The 19,001-nt window shown below is 48.4% G+C and overlaps 2 protein-coding genes across 7 annotated transcripts in view; both read left to right on the top strand.

The window, feature by feature from the left end:
• The window catches only part of TPM3 (tropomyosin 3), a gene marked incomplete at its 3' end in the record, with an annotated part of 75,801 nt that extends 73,637 nt beyond the window's left edge, over positions 1–2,164 (top strand). For all 6 annotated transcript variants that reach the window (XM_083716028.1, XM_083716026.1, XM_083716031.1 and 3 more), the window contains one exon: positions 591–2,164. In XM_083716028.1, coding sequence (XP_083572154.1) covers positions 591–673 — 83 coding nt within the window. The remainder of the gene's footprint in view (positions 1–590) is intronic.
• Positions 2,165–7,149: 4,985 nt separating this feature from the next.
• NUP210L (nucleoporin 210 like) overlaps positions 7,150–19,001 on the top strand; it is a 54,755-nt gene continuing 42,903 nt past the window's right edge. The window contains exons 1-11 of the mRNA XM_083715479.1: positions 7,150–7,397; positions 8,680–8,816; positions 9,098–9,229; positions 10,001–10,094; positions 10,505–10,655; positions 11,995–12,127; positions 13,390–13,545; positions 15,176–15,244; positions 16,819–16,925; positions 18,320–18,460; positions 18,689–18,826. Of these exons, the coding sequence (XP_083571605.1) occupies positions 7,225–7,397; positions 8,680–8,816; positions 9,098–9,229; positions 10,001–10,094; positions 10,505–10,655; positions 11,995–12,127; positions 13,390–13,545; positions 15,176–15,244; positions 16,819–16,925; positions 18,320–18,460; positions 18,689–18,826 (1,431 nt within the window). The 5' untranslated portion in view covers positions 7,150–7,224. The remainder of the gene's footprint in view (positions 7,398–8,679; positions 8,817–9,097; positions 9,230–10,000; positions 10,095–10,504; positions 10,656–11,994; positions 12,128–13,389; positions 13,546–15,175; positions 15,245–16,818; positions 16,926–18,319; positions 18,461–18,688; positions 18,827–19,001) is intronic.

The raw sequence follows: 19,001 nt of genomic DNA, 5'->3' as shown, positions 1-19,001 counted from the left end.
CTCCCGTTGCTCGGTCCCTGCTCCTGCCAAGCTAGCAGTTCGAAAGCACGTCCAAGTGCAAGTAGATAAATAGGTACCGCTCTGGCGGGAAGGTAAACGGCGTTTCCGTGAGCTGCTCTGGTTCGCCAGAAGCGGCTTATTTATGCTGGTACATGTACGCCGGCTCCCTCAGCCAATAAAGCAAGATGAGCGCCGCAACCTCAGAGTCGGTCACAATTGGACCTAATGGTCAGGGGTCCCTTTACCTTGAAGCCAAAGTTTGGGTGGGGTGGGTGTGTCAAACTGGCTTCATTTTTTTCCGGCACGGGGCGCACAACAGCTCTGAAAATCCGCAGGCCTGGCTGGATGACAACCAAGCACACCTCTGCATGTGGATGGCGAAAAAATAAAATGGAAGCATGAGGGTGGATGGGGAGGAGACCTAGCGTTCCAGCTTGGGGGGGGGGGGACAGAATCAAAAGCTTTTCTGCGGCTGCGTTTGCTGTGAAGGGCACTGGGGGGGGAGGACACATCTTTCTGGGAGGGTGCGAGCTCCCTCCTGGCGCTCCCTCCTGACCCGGCCGCTCACGGTCTCGTCTCTTCCTTTCCAGATAAGCTGAAATGCACCAAAGAAGAGCACCTTTGCACGCAACGGATGTTGGACCAGACTCTGCTTGACCTGAACGACATGTAAAAGACCCTGCCCGCCCGCCCACCGGCCTCACCCTGGCTCCCCCACTCACGCACCCCACTGCCTTTTTTTAGCCAATCCAGCGGGCAGCTTCCTGCTGGGCCCGGCTCTTGTCTTAAAAAAAAGAACGAAAGAAAAGTTGACCTCTAACCCTTGAAGGGTCAAAGGTGAACCTTCCAGCTCTCGTTGCCAACTTAACCAAAAGCCTCTGCCAATCCACCGCCCCTCTATCTTCTCTCCAGTCCCTCTGCGCCCCTCCCCAATGATTATGGGGCCATCAGACTGGGCAGTTGCCAGCAGCATCACGAAACGAAAACCCGGCACGCAACATGATATTCGGGGGGTGTGTGTGTGTGTGTGTGTGTGTGTCTGAGATGTACATTCCTTTGCAGTCGTGGGGGGAGAGGGTAATTATTTTGGAACGGGGAAGTAAAACACCCCTTGCGAGGAACATTGTGTAATTCCTAGAGCTCACAAGCTTGTGGGCTTTTAGAGGTTTGCGGTTTCACCTCCTTGACCTGCCCTTTTTTTTTCTTCTTGCTGGTTTTTTTTTTGGGGGGGGGACAGGGTTTGGTTGGAATGGGACATTTCTGCAGCCTGTGGAAAGGTTGCAAATGTCCCACCTGAGCCAGATAAATGAAAAAGCCTCATGAAATTTATTGAGGGGGCCAGGAACGTGGCCTCTGTACAAAGAAATCCCTCTTAAAAAAATTTTTGATGGGGGTGGGGGAGTACCTAGAACTTCTTTGCTTCTGGCAGAGGGGTGTGTGTGTGTGTGTGTGTGTGTGTGTGTGTGTGTTTTGCCAAAATGGTGCAGTCTTAACACACTCTCTTGTGCTTTATAGCTATTTCTAGTTTGGGGAACACATATATATCAAAATATATCAGGTTTCACGATCCATTTCGCTCTCTAAACACGCACCTAACTCTTTTCCTCGAGCACCTTGGCCTTCTCCCCTCCTTCAAGCTTCTTACACCTGGTTGCTAAGAGCAGGCTGCTCCCCAGTCTCCTGTAACCAAGAAATCTCTCTTCCCCAGCTAGGCTTAGCTTGCTCTGTGCTTTTTTGAGTAAAAGCTTTTGTAGCTTCTGTGTATGGGTGTGTGAGCATGAGGAGAGGAGCTCTCTCTTTATCCTAGTGCTCTTCCGGACGCAAGGGGTTGGTTCCCTCTCCTTCTTGAGCCGCGGGATCTTACTGTACTGTCTTAAAACAAAACAAAAAAAACTGGATACCAGCCGCCACAAGGCCCTTTGCTGTTTGGAGACTTGATTTATCAATGTGTGGGGGGTTTATTTTTGCCTTTGTGTAAAAAAAGGAGGGGGTTGCCTTGAAAAGGAGAGAGGAAAAAGTGTTCAAGGTGTGGCGGTCTTTTTTTTTTTTTTTTTAGCGGCCAGTGTGGAAAAAATGAGGAACCATATCAAGTATTTTGATACTAAAAAACTTGTCTTTTATTGTCTGTTTTTTTGGGAAATAATAAACAGAAGCATTCCCTCCACTGTTGCAACTTTCTTCTTGTATTTCACAAGCGCCTTGTTAATTTGTTGATATTAATGCAAGGAGTAATTACCAGGAGGGGAAAGAGATGGCTTTACAGGTACAGTGGTACCTTGCTTCTCAAACTTAATCCGTTCCGGAAGTCCGTTCCAAAACCATGGCACACTTTCCCGTAGAAAGTAATGGAAAACGGATTAATCTGTTCCAGACTTTTGAAAACAACCCCTAAAACAGAAATTTAACATGAATTTTACTACCTCTACAGTTGTTAGGGGACGTGGGTGGCGCTGTGGGTTAAACCACAGAGCCTAGGGCTTGCCGATCAGAAGGTCAGCTGTTCAAATCCCCACAATGGGGTGAGCTCCCGTTGCTCGGTACCAACTCTTGCCAACCTAGCAATGTGAAAGCATGCAGTGCAAGTAGATAAATAGGTACTGCTCTGGCGGGAAGGTAAATGACATTTCTGTGTGCTGCTCTGGTTCGCCAGAAGCGACTTAGTCATGCTGGCCACATGTACACTGGCTCTATCGGCCAGTGAAGCGAGATGAGCGCTGCAACCCCAGAGTCGTCCGCAACTGGACCTAACGGTCAGGGGTCCCTTTACCTTACAGTTCTCTTAATGGTTTTCTTGACTTTGCTGCTTTTATCCATTTAAGCAATCACACAATCAATCAATCAATCAATCAATAGCTGAACTGGGTTCCACACAGTCACAAAAACAACTCACAAGCCACACTCACGAAAATGAAAAAGCCACACAAGCACAAATGCAAAAGAAGAAAAAAAGGGAAAACAAGCACCAAATATAAGCTACAAATATCACCTCCGTGTTTCATGGGTGCGCGAGACTCAACAGCCGACAGAATGGAACCCTCAGAAAGGAAGAGAAAGTCTCCAATTAGCAGGGCGGGGGACTCAATTTACAAACGGAACACATTCAGAAAGGAAGCGGAACAGCGTAGGGACTCAAAACGGAGCATGTTTGGCTTCCAAAAAAAAGTTTGAAAACCGGAACACCTATTTCCAGGTTTGCAGTGTTCGGGTTTCAAGTAGTTCAAGAACTAAGCTGTTCAAAAACTGAGGTACCACTATACTAACTTCCAAGTCCTATAGGCAGGGGTGCAGTGAACCTTCTTAGGACCACATGCATTTGATGGTATAAAGTGGGTGGATCAATGGATGCAACTCCTCAACGCAAATGCGGGGAGCCATTGGGGGACCAGATGTCAGTGAAATACAGCTCCCATCAGCCCCAGCAAGCATGGCCAGTGATCAGGGATTGTGGGAGTCGTAGTTCAACATCTGGATGGCCAAAGATTTCCCGCACCTCTGTGTGCAATTTGGGGAGGGTGCTGTGGCATAACACAAAATTATTGCCACATGTGAGAGCAGAAAAAGACGGAATCATGGTATTATTAAGAGCATTTGTGTCCCACTGTTTAGCTAAAAAGGCTCCCAGAGGGGATCCCTCCATTAAGAGAGACTGTCCCTGTCCGCAGGCTTACAATTAAAAAATAACAGCCCACATACGCGCAAAGGAAGAGAGGGGGGAATTATACTCTCGCAACAATTCTTAAACAATTTGTTCTTATAATGGCCAGTTAACCCAGATGCGGGACGCAGGTGGCGCTGTGGGTTAAAGCCTCAGCGCCTAGGACTTGCCGATCGAAAGGTCGGCGGTTCGAATCCCTGCGGCGGGGTGCGCTCCCGCTGCTCGGTCCCAGCGCCTGCCAACCTAGCAGTTCGAAAGCACCTCCGGGTGCAAGTAGATAAATAGGGACCGCTTACCAGCAGGAAGGTAAACGGCGTTTCCGTGTGCGGCTCTGGCTCGCCAGAGCAGCGATGTCACGCTGGCCACGTGACCCGGAAGTGTCTCCGGACAGCGCTGGCCCCTGGCCTCTTAAGTGAGATGGGCGCACAACCCCAGAGTCTGTCAAGACTGGCCCGTACGGGCAGGGGTACCTTTACCTTTTAACCCAGATGCGGGTGGCGCTGTGGGTTAAACCACAGAGCCTAGGGCTTGCCGATCAGAAGGTGGGCGGTTCGAATCCCTGCTACGGTGTGAGCTCCCATTGCTCGGTCCCTGCTCCTGCCAACCTAGCAGTTCAAAAGCACATCAAAAGTGCAAGTAGATAAATAGGTACAGCTCCGACGGGAAGGTAAACGGCGTTTCTGTGCGCTGCTCTGGTTCGCCAGAAGCGGCTTAGTCATGCTGGCCACATGACCCGGAAGCTGTACGCCGGCTCCCTTGGCCAGTAAAGCAGATGAGCACCGCAACCCCAGAGTTGGCTACGACTGGACCTAATGGTCAGGGGTCCCTTTACCTTTACCTTAACCCATTTCAAGAATAGGAGGTGACTGATGGAACTGGGCTATCAGTCGCTCGATGGTGTCTGCAAACTGTCCACCTCCAAATATCAGCTGTCCTATCAATGGGGAACTTACATCAGGTACCACCACAGATGTTTCCAGGGAGATGCTCTTTGCTTGTTCTCCCCTGTTCAAAACTTACGAGAAGGTGGGCGTCCAATTCTGGCACACACTGAAATGCAGACATATTTAACATGGTATGTTCAATGCAGGAGTGGAACAGACTCTGTACACGGGGACTGAGAAGGAAAAGCAAACCTTTCTTTGCCCACTGCGAAATTTTGAGGGGCTGTTCACCGAGACGTTTTGTGGGTGGCACTGGTGTGCCATGTTGGCAATTCCTGCAGATAAAACAGAGGAAAAGGATATTACTAAAGACCTCATGCAAGGGCATTCCTGCAGTGTACTGTTCCAGTCTTGACAGCACTTCTAAAGGGTGTGGTGCAAATACTGTGCCACCTCTTTGCCAAGGCATTTAGACACTTAAGAAGGTAGGCATACTTTATTTTTATTTACAAAGTTCTCTCATGCCGCCTCCAAAGAATAGGACAGTATGTAGCATTCTTCTCATACCATACACTAGAGGTTTTGAACCTTCGGTCTACAGCTCCCTTGACCAACTACATTCTTTCTGCAAACCATGGCTAGAAAAGCCACCTCTGTTGGTCTGTCACCCCCCCCCCCAACTTTATTACCTGGGTTATGAAGGCGCCCTAAAGACGTTAGAGCAAAGACTATGGGATCATACACACAGTGACTTGCGATCTTGATCACACGCAGTCTGTAATCCGCTGGCAGTAGGAGTACAATTTGGGCATGTCTTTAAGTTAACACCTTACATTAAAAACCTCACAGCACCAAATTATCGAAGGTTATTCACCAAAGCCAAACTAAACGTCTTTCCTTCTGCAGTGTTGGATGGCAGGTTGAGAGGAGTTCCTTACCTGGACAGACTTTGCTCGTGTGCCCAAGACATCGATTCCATAAAACATATTTTGCTGCACTGTGCGAAATATGAGCAAGCCAGGGCTGAACTGATATTACGCTTGCTGGTACCTTTCCCGGGAAAATCAGAGGCTCACTATGTCAGGTTCCTATTGGAAGACCGGACAAACGCTAGAACATTAGCAGCGGCGAAGTTTTTATCGGTGGTTGCAAGAACCAACGATCCCTATCTTTTAAGTCTGAACAAAAGGCTTGTTTAACCTGGAGGTAGGCTGTCTGAATTGTGCATTGCTCTGTAATGATTTGTTGGGTCTCTGGACCGTAATAAAGATTGATTGATTGATTGATTGATTGATTGACATTCTTTCTGCAGCACCCCAGTGGGGCTCAGGAGCCCAGTTATGCCTGCAGAGCCAGCAGCCTCTCACCCTTTTTTGAACACCCTCCCTTGTGGAGTCATTCCCCAGCCTCCTTTCCGCTCCCCTCTCCTTTGGAGTTCTCTGGACAGCTGCTGCCGCCACCCCTGGTTTCTGAGCTGCCCCCACACACCCCCAAAGAGAGGTGCCTCCTCACAGTGCCCCAGAGGGGCCTGGAAAGCACCCCACCATCAGCCCCAGAGGCACCATTCGCCTGCAGAGCTTGTAGCCAGCAACAAACAGCTGTGCAAGCCTTTCGGACGCAGAGACACAAGAGGGCATCAGAGGAGGAAGAGAAGGAAAGGAACAGAGGCCAGGGTTGCCCACAGCAACCCTGTCCATCATTGAAGGCACCCCAGGGTGCCACGGCACACTGGTTGAAAACCACTCCCATATATGCCTTTAATCCTCACAGCCACCTTGTGGAGGTCAGGCTAAGGGACAAAGTGACTGGCAGAAGTCTGCAACCATCTTATCCCTCCAGTGACCATGCATGGTAAGTTAAGAACTGAGTGACAGGCCTAAACTCTATTCCACCCATTTAAAAATAAATAAATCTTTGCAGCAGCCCTGTCCTGTGAAAAACAGGCCAGCCGGCCAGCTTCAAGTCCCCATGTTGTTGGACTACAGCTCCCATCATCCATGAGCACTGGTCCTGCTAGCTAGGGATGATGGGAGTTGTAGTCCAAAAAGAGCTGGAGACCCAAGCATGGGAAACACTGGCTTAGTGTAAGCCCTCCTGCCTTCCTTCATTGATTAAACAGGCATGGCCAAACTTGGCCCTCCAGCTGTTTTGGGACTACAACTCCCATAATTCCTAGCTTGCAGGACCAGTGGTCAGGGACGATGGGAATTGTAGTCCCCAAACAGCTAGAGGGCCAAGTTTGGCCATGCCTGGATTAAGAGAGGACCTGCCTGCAAGCAATGCAGACCTCATGGTGCCTTGCCTCAATTAAGGAGGCTGCAGCCGTCGGAAGCGCCTCAATTAGGAACAATGCAAAATTCCTAGCACAGGCTTCGAGTCCGACCCCGGGCTGCGCATGCGCGCAGGCAAGCTTTTTCCCCTAGCTTAAACCGCAAAACGAGCCGCGAGGTGAGAAGGAGCATGCGCAGACCGAGACCGGTGGAGAGGCGGGAAAGGGCAGAGAGACCAAGCGCGAGTACTCGAAGGGGTGGAAAAGGTGAGAAGGCGCATGCGCACGGGCAGAACGTCCAGCGTGCTAACAAGGTTCCTAAGCGCCGACGCATGCGCAGAACTAGGGCTCGTGCGAGGCAGAAGGGATCCCGCGGCCATTTTGCGCCGCGGCGGCTTGGGGCTTTTCTTCCGAAGATGGGGCTGGGCTGGGCCCCTCCAGGAAGGCCGGCCCTTTTACTGCTTTCCTTGGCGCTTTTGGCGAGGCCGGCCGGCGCCTATAAGCTGAACACGCCGAAGGTGCTGCTGCCCTTCAGCCGGGAAAAGCGCGTCCCCTTCGTGCTGGGCGCCGAGGGCGGTTGCTACTCCTGGTGAGGGGCGGGGCAAACGGGAGCGTAGCAGTGACGTCGTGGTGGGCGGGGCCAAAGGTGGGGCCAGGTTCAACATTTCATTAATCCCAGAAGCACTTGTTGGCCGTTTGCAGTCTAATCGCCTGACCTGCTTCGCAGAGTTGTTTTGAAGATAAAATGCTCTATGTTGGGGTAGGCAGGGGAGAAGGGAAACCATGCTAACCCGCTTCCAAGATACAGAAAAGTAGGAATGTTATTTTGTTGTTGTTTAGTCGTTTAGTCATGTCCAACTCTTCGTGACCCCCTGGACCAGAGCACACCAGGCACTCCTGTCTTCCACTGCCTCCCGCAGTTTGGTCAAACTCATGCTGGTAGCTTCGAGAACACTGTCCCACCATCTCGTCCTCTGTCGTCCCCTTCTCCTTGTGCCGTCCATCTTTCCCAACATCAGGGTCTTTTCCAGGGAGTCTTCTCTTCTCATCAGGTGGCCAAAGTATTGGAGTCTCAGCTTCAGGATCTGTCCTTCCAGTGAGCACTCAGGGCTGATTTCCTTCAGAATGGAGAGGTTTGATCTTCTTGCAGTCCATGGGACTCTCAAGAGTCTCCTCCAGCACCATAATTCAAAAGCATCAATTCTTCGGCGATCAGCCTTCTTTATGGTCCCACTCTCACTGCCATACATCTTTATTTATTTACATCCTGCCTTTTTCTCCACAAGGAGTTCTATGAGGTTAATCTAAGCCTCGATTATTGCGCATTGAAAACACTCCATTTTATCCTCCCAACAACCCTGCGAGGTAGGTTAGGCCAAAAGAGGTATCGACACCTAGTCAGCTTCATGGCTGAGTGAGGTGATTTGAACCCAGGTCTCTTAGCTCCTAGTCCAACTACTGCACCAGCAATGGCTCTCCTTCCCATGCACCTCATGCTGTAGCAAGTGGCAGTGACATAAAAACATAGAACTGATGAGCAAATGATGAATAGTGAGATTGATATATTTGCCTTCCAGCAAAAGTACTCAATGTATCATTAAAAAAAAAATGCTTACCAAAGGTACCATCCAAAAATGAGAGGAAGGAGAGGGAGCTGAGCAAATTTGGGTACTAGTTCTTACATAACTGCTCAAAGGACCTGGTGGAATTGCTGCTGATGGAGACGAAGGGGAGGAGCCAAGCGGCAGGTGGTCCTTGCCACCAAGAAGATGGAGGGTTCCTTGCTGCCTCAGTTCCACATTTGCATCTCTCTGCTCTTCCTTGAGAGGGGGGCACAGGAGCGTGCAAGCCTTGTCTCATCTGCTCTGCAGGTACTCCACACGCCATGACACAGTCACCATTGATCCAATGTATGAGAATGGGACGGCTTGCTCTCAGAAAGCTTTGTTGACCACCTGCTCTACACAGGCCACAAAGCTGGCCAGCGTTATTTTAGCAGAGGAGACAGGTAGGTGGGCTAAAGAAGGGGAATTTTGAAATGGATTTGTTTCTATAGGGATAGGGGATAGGGGTCTAGGGTGCCATGCAAACCTGGGGAATGAAGAACCCCAAACGCTGAGCATGTACAGAGTATGCCTTTATCACTGAATGAGCAATTTGGGGGCTCAGAAAAGTTTCCCAGACAACAGGGGTTGTCCACATCCACCCTTATTCTTCCCCTGTTATGAAACACAGATACAGGATTACATGTGGTGGGTGGGCGACACACACGTTTGTTCCTCCTCCCAGTGACAGGTCATCTGCTGCGTTGCGATGTCATTGTGGATCTGATAGACCATGTTGAGATCATCTCCCGAACTCGAGAGATCTATGTGGAAGACTCCCCACTCGAGCTGAGCGTGAGAGCTCTGGATGCTGAAGGTAATCTTACTGGGGGCAGCCTGTGACACTCGGAACACCCACTACTATATATTTTGGAAAGATATCGGTATGCTCTGCATTTGGAAGCCTCTTAAAACACTGTAACCAAATTTTGGACACCATTTTGAATCAAGACAGCAAAGTGCACCTTTCAAAACTGCACTGATTGTTCTGTTTTTTAGAATTCACAAGCAATCCTGGGTATGAGGCAGCCAGTCACTTATAAGCCCAGTTCTGTATAGCATGTCTACATTATTGTTATTATTCTTATTTACTTTTCTCTCTGGGGTTGATACACCCTTTTGGCCTGCTAGTGGGACTCTTCTTTCGCCTTTTTGACATGACAAGATCGGTCACAGTGCTCTGCTAACTTTTTATTTATGGTGTACGCCTAAGGTTAGCAAGCAGGTGGCCTATTTTATCCACAACAACTTAATTTGCATTCTTCTCCGTATTTCACCTGATGCTTCTACTCATCTTCACACTCACATAGTTTTGGAACAAGACCTGTTAGCATCTCCTTCTCTGTTGCCAGCAAGGATCTCAAGGTGAGATAGCTTTGGAGCAAAAGCCAGATCAGGCCCACAGCATGGATAGAGGGTTCAAGCCCTCACCCCTCATACTATGATCTTGATCCTCCCTCCCCACCCCCATGTAACTTTTTTTATTAAAACATAAACAGTCACACAAAGCTAAGCCACATGACAGACATCATCACATCGCATCTCCTTTGGCCCTGAGCCTGGGCTCATTTTTGGATCCTGCCTGCAGGGAACACATTCAGCAGCTTGGAGGGGTTGGAATTTGAGTGGAGCATCGCCAAGAACGATGAGTTGGAAAACGTGGAGCTCTCGAGCAAGATTAGGTAAGACGAAACCCCAAATGGCCAAGTGTGATGTGTGCTCCAGTGGGTAGACTGCTGAAGCTGAGAGATTTCATTCCATTGCATCCTTGCTTTGAACTCATTACTTCCATCTAAGGAAAGTTGCTCACTGTTGTTAAGTCCTCAGATGCATAAATGTAAGCGGGAGTCCCATATAGCTCATGTCCCCTATCTCCTGTAAGAGGGGCATCTAACCTGTTGCTAGATTCCAGTGGCCGCCGCCACCACCACTCGTCCACTGGCCATGCTGGCTGGGGTTGATGGGTTTGGGGGTCTTAACAGCGGCTGCAGGTTTTTCACCCACCCTATAACTTTCACCCAGCTTGTTTTTTACTGTTAATGCAGTGACAAACCTTTGTTCTCCCAGTAAAAGCCCAGTTTGGTTTCTTTAGGATTTTAAAATACTCTGAGGCAGAATATTCTCCGCCCGACTACGTAGTTGAGATGGAAAGAGAGGAGAAACAAGGAGATAGGATTCTGGTGTCAGGGATCAAAACAGGCGCAGCTGTCATAAAGGTCCGAATACAGGAGCCTGTTTACAAGGTGAGTACTCCCAGGTGGATCCCAGCAGTGCAAGGCTATAGAGGTGGCATCCACACCATACATTCAGAGTGCTCTTTGCCACTTTAACAGTCACTGCTTCCCCCAAAGAATCTGGGAAACTGTCGTTTGTTAAATAGAGTTATTAGTGTCAGTGTTTGAAAAAGAAAAGGTTCTGACCTCCTTTTTACACCTTTGCCTAGTCCTCAGACCTTAGTTGGCACAAAAGAGTCTTTGAGAAATAGTATTCTTGCAGAGTACTGCTGCTTTTATTCTTAAAAAGTCGTCTTCTCCAACCATGACCAACAGCTTTTACACACACCAAACACAACCAGCTTTCTACCATCCAACCAACCCACACCCAACCATAACATTGACCACTCTATATATGCAGGTACACTTTGGTGAAAGGTTGCATGCGTCATGGTAGGCCACTGACTCATGCTGACTTACTTCTTTTAGCATTAAAGAAACAGCGGCCAATTTTTAGTTGTGACAATTAGGAGATCATACACTGAGCTACGGTTCCCAGAGTGGTTTAACAATCTGGGAACTCTGGAAATAGGAGCTCTGTAAGACGCGGGTGGCGCTGTGGGTTAAACCACAGAGCCTAGGGCTTGCCGATCAGAAGGTCGACGGGTCGAATCCCCGTGACGGGGTGAGCTCCCATTGTTCAGTCCCTGCTCCTGCCAACCTAGCAGTTCGAAATCACGTCAAAGTGCAAGTAGATAAATAGTTACCGCTCCGGCGGGAAGGTAAACGGCATTTCCGTGTGCTGCTCTGGTTTGCCAGAAGCGGCTTAATCCTGCTGGCCACATGACCTGGAAGCTGTCTGCGGACAAACGCCGGCTCCCTCGGCCTATATAGCGAGATGAGCGCGCAACCCCAGAGTCGGTCACAACTGGACCTAATGGTCAGGGGTCCCTTTACCTTTACTAAGAGGAGCAGAGGTCCTGCTTATAACTGTCAGCATCCTTTGCAAACCAATTCCCAGGGGAATTGCAGGGGGGTTAGCCTAGATGACCCTTGGCGTCCTTTCCAACTCATTCTGTGATTCTAAGAGTGCTTTAAATGTATGGAGTGGAGGTGACAGGCGGCAGTTTTAAAGGAGCAGAAAGTGGTCTGGTGGAGCCATCGTCGCTTCTGCACCTGTGGAGATTAAACCAAAGCAACAATCTTGAATGCTGACCAGGAGGGGGCATATATTGCGATGGAATCGCTCAGTCCTTTTTCAGTTTTGAAAGAGTCTTACTTGTAAAACGACTGCAAAGCATAATAATATATTTCTTTGTGTGTGCATTTCTCTCTGCGTGCCCCTGGTGGTGGTTTCCCAATCTTCCAGAAAGTTGCTGCTGCCCTTGTGCGCCTGTTGGTTTTGGAGAACATATTCTTAATCCCTTCCTATGATGTCTACTTGCTGGTTGGAGCCTACATTAAGTACAGAGTTGGCAAAATAGTTCAGGGAAAGATCACAGGTACATTCCTAATCTTCTGGGTGACTCTATGCATAATTTAGTCTCCTGGCTGCGAAATCCTCCACGTGCTTACCAGTGTTAGAAACTCTCACTATTCTAGGCACATTTTGTGACAGGGAATGTCATTAGAGCGAGCAGTTTCTGAGCTCTGAGTGCAGTACTGAGCCTAAGATTTCAGAGTAAAACTGCAGAGTGGAAGGAAAGGAGGACCTTTTTCTGCCTCCCCAATTTCAGCTACTCTCTGAAGACTGGAGAAGAGACCCACTTAAGAATATTAGGGGGGTGAGCAGGGGAAGAACTAGACCATGTGAAAAATGAACATAATATTTTAGCTGCTGTTCATTCATTTTCAGCTTTGCATTCTTGTTATAAAAATAGCACCCTAGACATTCCATTGTTGCGCCCATAACCTAGGTTTTAGCTCCTAGCTTTCACACCTCAGTTTCTAACACTGATGCTCACTGAGCCTTGCAGTGTTCGGTGAAACTCATTCACTAGTAAGGGTGGGTTGGTTGAAGGATATGTACCAGTGGTGGCAGATCTGCCATCCTCCAGATATTATTATTATTATTATTATTAATAATAATTTTATTTATACCCCACCCTCCGCAGCCAAGACTGGGTTCAGGGCGGCTAACAACCAATAATAAAAACAAGTTGATTAAAATACAATTTAAAAAAAGATTAGAATACAACATTAAAACATTAGGATGCAGCAGCCTCTTCACAGGAGGAGAAAGGAAAAAGAAAGAGGGGGAGGGAATCAAACTGATTCTAAGCCAAAGGCCAGTTGGAGCAACTCTGTCTTACAGGCCCTGTGGAAAGAAATCAGATCCTGCAGGGCCCTGGTCTCATGAGACAGAGCGTTCCACCAGGCCGGAGCCAGTGTTGAGAAGGCCCTGGCTCTGGTTGAGGCTAATCTAACTTCCTTAGGGCCCGGGACCACTAGGGTGTTGCTATATATGGACCTTAAGGTCCTCCGCGGGGCATACCGGGAGAGGCCTTATTGAACTACAGCTCCCATCTCTAACTATTAGTTTTGGCCTATAATGCCTTTCCTAGCTTCAGTGCTTTTATTGAGTTGGAAAATTGAATCATACTTACTATGAATAGCGCTGAAGCCGAAGGCAACACTTGATCACTGCCCTGACATCCCTGCTGGGTTGGGGTGGGAGAGGGAGGCTGTGTAAAGAACACACCTGAGCGCAGCAGCTATGGCGGGGAATAACTGACTGAGCTTGGCCGGCCCTTTATCTCCACAGAGGTGCAATTGCCTCTTGAGCATTATGAGCTGGAGCTACAAGATGCAGTGAAGGCACCTAACGCTTCTGGCCTCCCCGTGGCCAAACTGGATGCAAAGACAGCTACCATCACCGCCATTCAGCTGGGACAGGTTAACCTGGTTTTAGTCCATAAAAGTATCCTTAAAGAACTTAGACCGGGCTGCAGCTAGCTGTTTCTTTTCTTTTAATTTATCATTTTGCAACAATCAAACAAATTATTTAACGAAACAAAAAATGCACATCAGATTCACTCCCCCTCACCCCCATCTCTGGTTCCTTTCATTTTATCTTTACTACTGCATATCTGAATTAATTCCTTAATTGTTTATTCCTCTTTTTAAAAAGCCTTTATTTTCCTTTATTTCTCGTTCTATATAAACCCCGCTGACGTTTTAAGTTGCTTACAATAATTTTTCAAATGTTCAACAAACTTTCCCCATTCTTTGTTAAAGGTTATTTCTTCTTAGTTCCTTATTCTTCTGTAAGTTTACCGATCTCAGACTACTCCCATCAGTTTTATCTGCCAGTCCTCCTTGGTTGGAGCTTCTTCTTCTTTCCATGTCTGCGCATAAATCATCTGGGCAGCCGTTGTTGCAAACACAAACATCCCCCGCTTCACCCCCAATCTTTGGGTACCTCCTGACCTATTATTCCTAAGCAACTAGCTGTTTCGGTCTTCCCTGACGCATGACCCCTGAAATCCTGAGGCATGCCTGAATAGCTTTCAGGAGGCTAAGCACACCCACTTTTCATTGTTGCACAAGAGCTCATGCACTAGCAGGGTGTGTGTGTGTGTGTTAAATGTTGTGCAACAGAGGAATCCCAGCACAACAGCTGCACCAGCAGAAACTCATCGTGCAAGAATTATAGGAGCTATAGTTCGTTGAGTGTGCTAAGAGTTGTTAGGAGATCCCCCCCCTCTCCTTATTCCTCCCACAGAGCTATAATTCTCCAAGTTCCCTGTGAAAGAGGGATTGAGTGTTAAACCACTTGGGGAATTGTAGCTCTGTGAGGGGAATAGGGGCCTCCTAACAACTCTCAGCTGCCCTAATAAATGACAACTCCCAGAATCTTTGGGAGAAGCCGCCATGACTGTCAAAAGTAGTATCATGGGGCTTTAAATGCATGGTGTCAATGTGGCCAGAGTTGTTGGCAACCTGCTAATACATTCTCTTGTGCAGGCTTCCTCAAATTCGACTCTCCAGATGTTTTTGGCCTACAACTCCCATGATCCCTAGCTAGCAGGACCAGTGGTCAGGGATGATGGGAATTGTAGTCTCAAAACATCTGGAGGGCCGAGTGTGAAGAAGCCTGCTCCTGTGCAACAATATTCTACTGGGGCAAAACATTTCACCAGCAGAACAAGCATACCGCTAAGTGGTTTCAGTGTAGCGCCATATCGGATCCAACCCCGTGTTTAATGTGAAACATCCTCTGTGTTATGTACGGAAGTTCTCACCCTGGGCCAGCAGGGGCATACTGTAGATAGTTTTCACTCAGGTCCACATATGCAAATAAGGGACTGAACGTAACGTTCAGTGATTGGATAGTTACAGAAAGTTGTTACAGTTGTGTTGTACTGGAGCTCTATATAACCAGGCTGGCTGAACCCTTCAGCTCAGTTCTTTTCTGGCCTGTGAATAAACAAGAGCTATTTGAAAAATCGCTGTATCGTCTGATATGTTCACCCACAACTTAACACTCTGCCCCTTTCATCCTCCTCTCAATTTACGATGAGGCCGAATTCCTTAGCGAAGAGATTAAGACATCCACATGCGAGCCTCCTCCGGACTTCCCAACTGCAGCATATATATTGTGGAGCCTGGATATTTAGGTAACCGGTCCCTCCCGCATCTCCGTGCAGAGTTTTGACTATATAGGCACTTGGGCTTTTTCCTAAGGAAGAGGGTGATGCGGGTGACAGTGGCGATGTGCGTCTGGACTCACCTCCAAAGCTGGGGATGGAAGAGGTGGGGCACACAGCTTGGGTTGTGCGCACACTGTTCCTTTAAAACACATTCATTCCCCCAGAGAATCCTGGGAGCTGTGGTTTAACATACAGTGGTGCCTCGCAAGACGAAAAGAATCCGTTCCGCGAGTCTCTTCGTCTTGCGGTTTTTTCATCTTGCGAAGCAAGCCCATTAGCAGATTAGCGCTATTAGCGGCTTAGCGGATCAGGTGATTAGCGGCTTAGCGGATCAGCTGATAGGTGGCTTAGCGGATCAGCTGATAAGTGGCTTAGCGGATCAGCTGTTAAGCGGCTTAGCGGATCAGCTGTTAAGCGGCTTAGTGGCTTAGAAAAGGGGGGGGAGGGAAAAAAACCCGCAGGAACTCGCAAGACATTTTCGTCTTGCGAAGCAAGCCCATACGAAATTCGTTTTGCGAAGCACCTCCAAAACGGAAAACCCTAGCGGGTTTTCCTTCTTGCGAGGCATTCGTCTTGCGGGGCACCACTGTACACGGAGCTACAATTCCCAGCACCCTGAATGAACCACAATTCCTCGGGTGTGCTTTAAAGGTATGGTTGCTGTGCAGCCTGTAACTCCGTTTGCAGCCATCCTGTTGGGGAATTTACCATATTTTTCGCTCTATAAGTCGCAACTGACCATAAGATACACCTAAAAAAAAATATTCTCTCCCTCTCTGCACAGCGCCCCTTCAGCAAAGCGGCAGGAGAAACGGAGCCCCTTCCATTTTTCCTCCCGCTTCGCTGAAGGGGCGCTGCACAGAGAGGGAAAACTGTGCAAGAGGGATTGAGGCGCACCGACCCCTCTTGCTCTCCTGGCTTCAGCGAAAGCAACACAGAGATTCCGCTGGGCTCCGGAGGCTTCATGTTGCTTTCGCTGAAGCCATGGAGCCTGCATTCGCTCCATAAGACACACACACATTTCCCCTTTGTAGGAGGGGGAAAGTGCGTGTTATAGAGCAAAAAATACGGTATCTCTTGTACCTTTTCTGGTCAGCACAGAGCTGGATTCTATCACACTCGGGAGGGAGGGAACTTAGAAGAGGTCCTGCCTCAGCGGAGGTGAAGGCTGGTGCCCGTTGCCACTGGTAGGACTCGAGGCAGAGACCTATAATAGGTGGAGGCAGAGCAAATGATAGGTGAAGCCAACTAGCCTCTTGTTTTGCCCCCATCATCCTTTTCCCTGCTGAAAACGGAAGGGCAAAGCTGAGGCTGAGGGGGAAGAGGAAGCCAACCCCCTGGGCTAGTCGTAAGAAAGACGACTGAGTTGTCTAAGGTTGAGGTTCTCAGGAAGAGAAGGCCAAGTATGGGCAACGTCCAGTGAACACGATGTCGGGTGCCCCAGCCGCTAAATGTGAAACTTAGGACCATGCAGTTTGTTTCCTTTGCCTCATCTTACAGAAATGCTTTTCGTTTGGCTTCCGTTGTGCAACTGATTGCAGGTTTCACTGTCCAGCCCGGCAACAGGTGGATCCTAGAAGTGAAGCGAGAGTATACCATCATGGTCGAAGTGTACGATAAATCGAGCACCAAGATCTACCCGTCCGATGTGAGTAGGTGTCAGCTTGGAAAAGAAGCTCCAAGATCTCTCCCAAATGCCAGCCTTAACTTGCAAGGAGATCCTGTGCATGTTATGGCTGAAATCACACCCACCCCAAATTCCAGAGTAAATGTTCATAGGATTGCAGCCTTAAAGTATAGACATATTCAGGGTAAGCCCCATGAAACTCAGTGGGACTTAATTCTGAGGAACACGCATAGGACTGAGGGGTTTTGTGGCACATAGTGAAACTATGGAACTCACTCCCACTGGAGTTCATTGGCTCCTAGTACGCTTCCAAGCACAATTCAAAGTGTCGCTGCTGACCTTTAAAGCCCTAAACTGCCTCGATCCTGTATACCTGAAGGAGCATCTCCACCCCCATCGTTTTGCCCGGACACTGAGGTCCAGCACTGAGGGCCTTCTGGCAGTTCCCTTGCTGTGAGAAGCGAGGTTACAGGGAACCAGGCAGAGGGTCTTCTTGGTAGTGGCGCCCTCCCTGTGGAACACCCTCCCACCAGATGTCAAGGCGATAAGCAACTATTTTACTTTTAAAAGACAACTGTTTAGGGAAGTTTTTAATGTTTGATGCTGTATTGTTTTTAATACAGTGGTACCTCGGGTTACATAAGCTTCAGGTTACATACGCTTCAGGTTACAGACCCTGCTATCCCAGAAATAGTGCCTCAGGTTAAGAACTCTGCTTCAAGATGAGAACAGAAATCGCGTGGTGGCGGTGCAGTGGCAGCAGAAGGCCCCATTAGCTAAAGTGGTGCTTCAGGTTAAGAACAGTTTCAGGTTAAGTACGGACCTCCAGAACGAATTAAGTACTTAACCCGAGGTACCACTGTATTTGGTTGGAAGCCACCCAGAGTGGCTGGGGAAACCCAGCCAGATAGGCGGGGTAGAAATAATAAATTGTTGTTGTTGTTGTTGTTGTTGTTGTTGTTATGTCCACCAAGCTAGATGACTTTAAAAGAGGATTAGAGAAATTCATGGACGACAAGGCTGTCAACGGGTGCTTGGCATGATGGCTGTGCCTCTGCAGTCAGGGGGATTAATGTTTCTGAATCCCAGTTGCTAGAAACTGCAGGAGGGGAGAGAATGCTTTTGTGGCCAATCCTGCTTGTGGAGTTCACACTGAGGCATCTGGTTGGCCACTGTGAGAACAGGATGTTGGATTAGATGGGCCACTGGCCTGTCTCTGTTGGGTCTGCAAAAAACAACAAGAGTCTTTAAAAATTGGATGCAGGCACTGAAGAATTTGAAAACACCTTTCCAGCCTTGTAGGCTTCCTTGGAGTCAATGATTCTGTCGATCTGTGACCTTTTCGCTGTGTAAAGTGTTTGATGTCACACTGTCCCTTCTTCTGACAACATTTCCCCCCACCCCTTGATTTCCAGAATCTTCGAATAACTCACCAGTTTCCCCAAGAATACTTTCAAGAGTTTATATCTTCAGTTAATGGCTCCTACCATGTAGTTCGGGTTTTGAAGGATGGCGTCACCGTCATTGAAGCCGCGCTCGTGTCTGTTCTCCTCCAGGTAATAGAAAAGCTCCTTCATCGTAGTAGCATATGGATATTCTCTGGCCTGGATTTATGGGTTTGCAATAATATAATAATAGTAGGTCTCAACATTGGATGCTGGCTAGGAATTTGAGATATTTTGCTAGCCCTGCAGGCTTCAGTATTTATTCCTTGTTATGTACATCTTTTTTGTTTTTCTTTTAAGAGTGAAAGTTCAGGTCAATCATTCCTCCCTTTCCTTCAGAGTGGCTCAGAAGATTTATTAAAGCCGCCCATCAGCCACAAGCAGGAAGTGAAGGTTTACCTTCCCATCACACTGACGCCCTCCTTCTTGGCATTCCCACACCACCCACTGGACGTCTTGTACCGGTACAGAGTTCAGGTGAAGTTGACCAAGACCTGGGGAGATAAATCCCCTAGAATGCCCTTTATTCATTTCTCAGTGCGGTACAAATATTTGCAACCATCTGCCACAGGAAAGATGGCACCCATTCCCTCCACTATTTTATAATACTACTACTAATAATTTATTATTCATACCCCGCCCATCTGGCTGG

This window comes from Podarcis gaigeae (assembly GCF_964106915.1).
Source record: "Podarcis gaigeae genome assembly, chromosome: 16".
In the NCBI taxonomy this organism is placed as follows: domain Eukaryota; kingdom Metazoa; phylum Chordata; class Lepidosauria; order Squamata; family Lacertidae; genus Podarcis; species Podarcis gaigeae.
The sequence above is the reverse complement of the archived record's forward strand: the minus strand, read 5'-3'. Positions and strand labels throughout refer to the sequence as shown.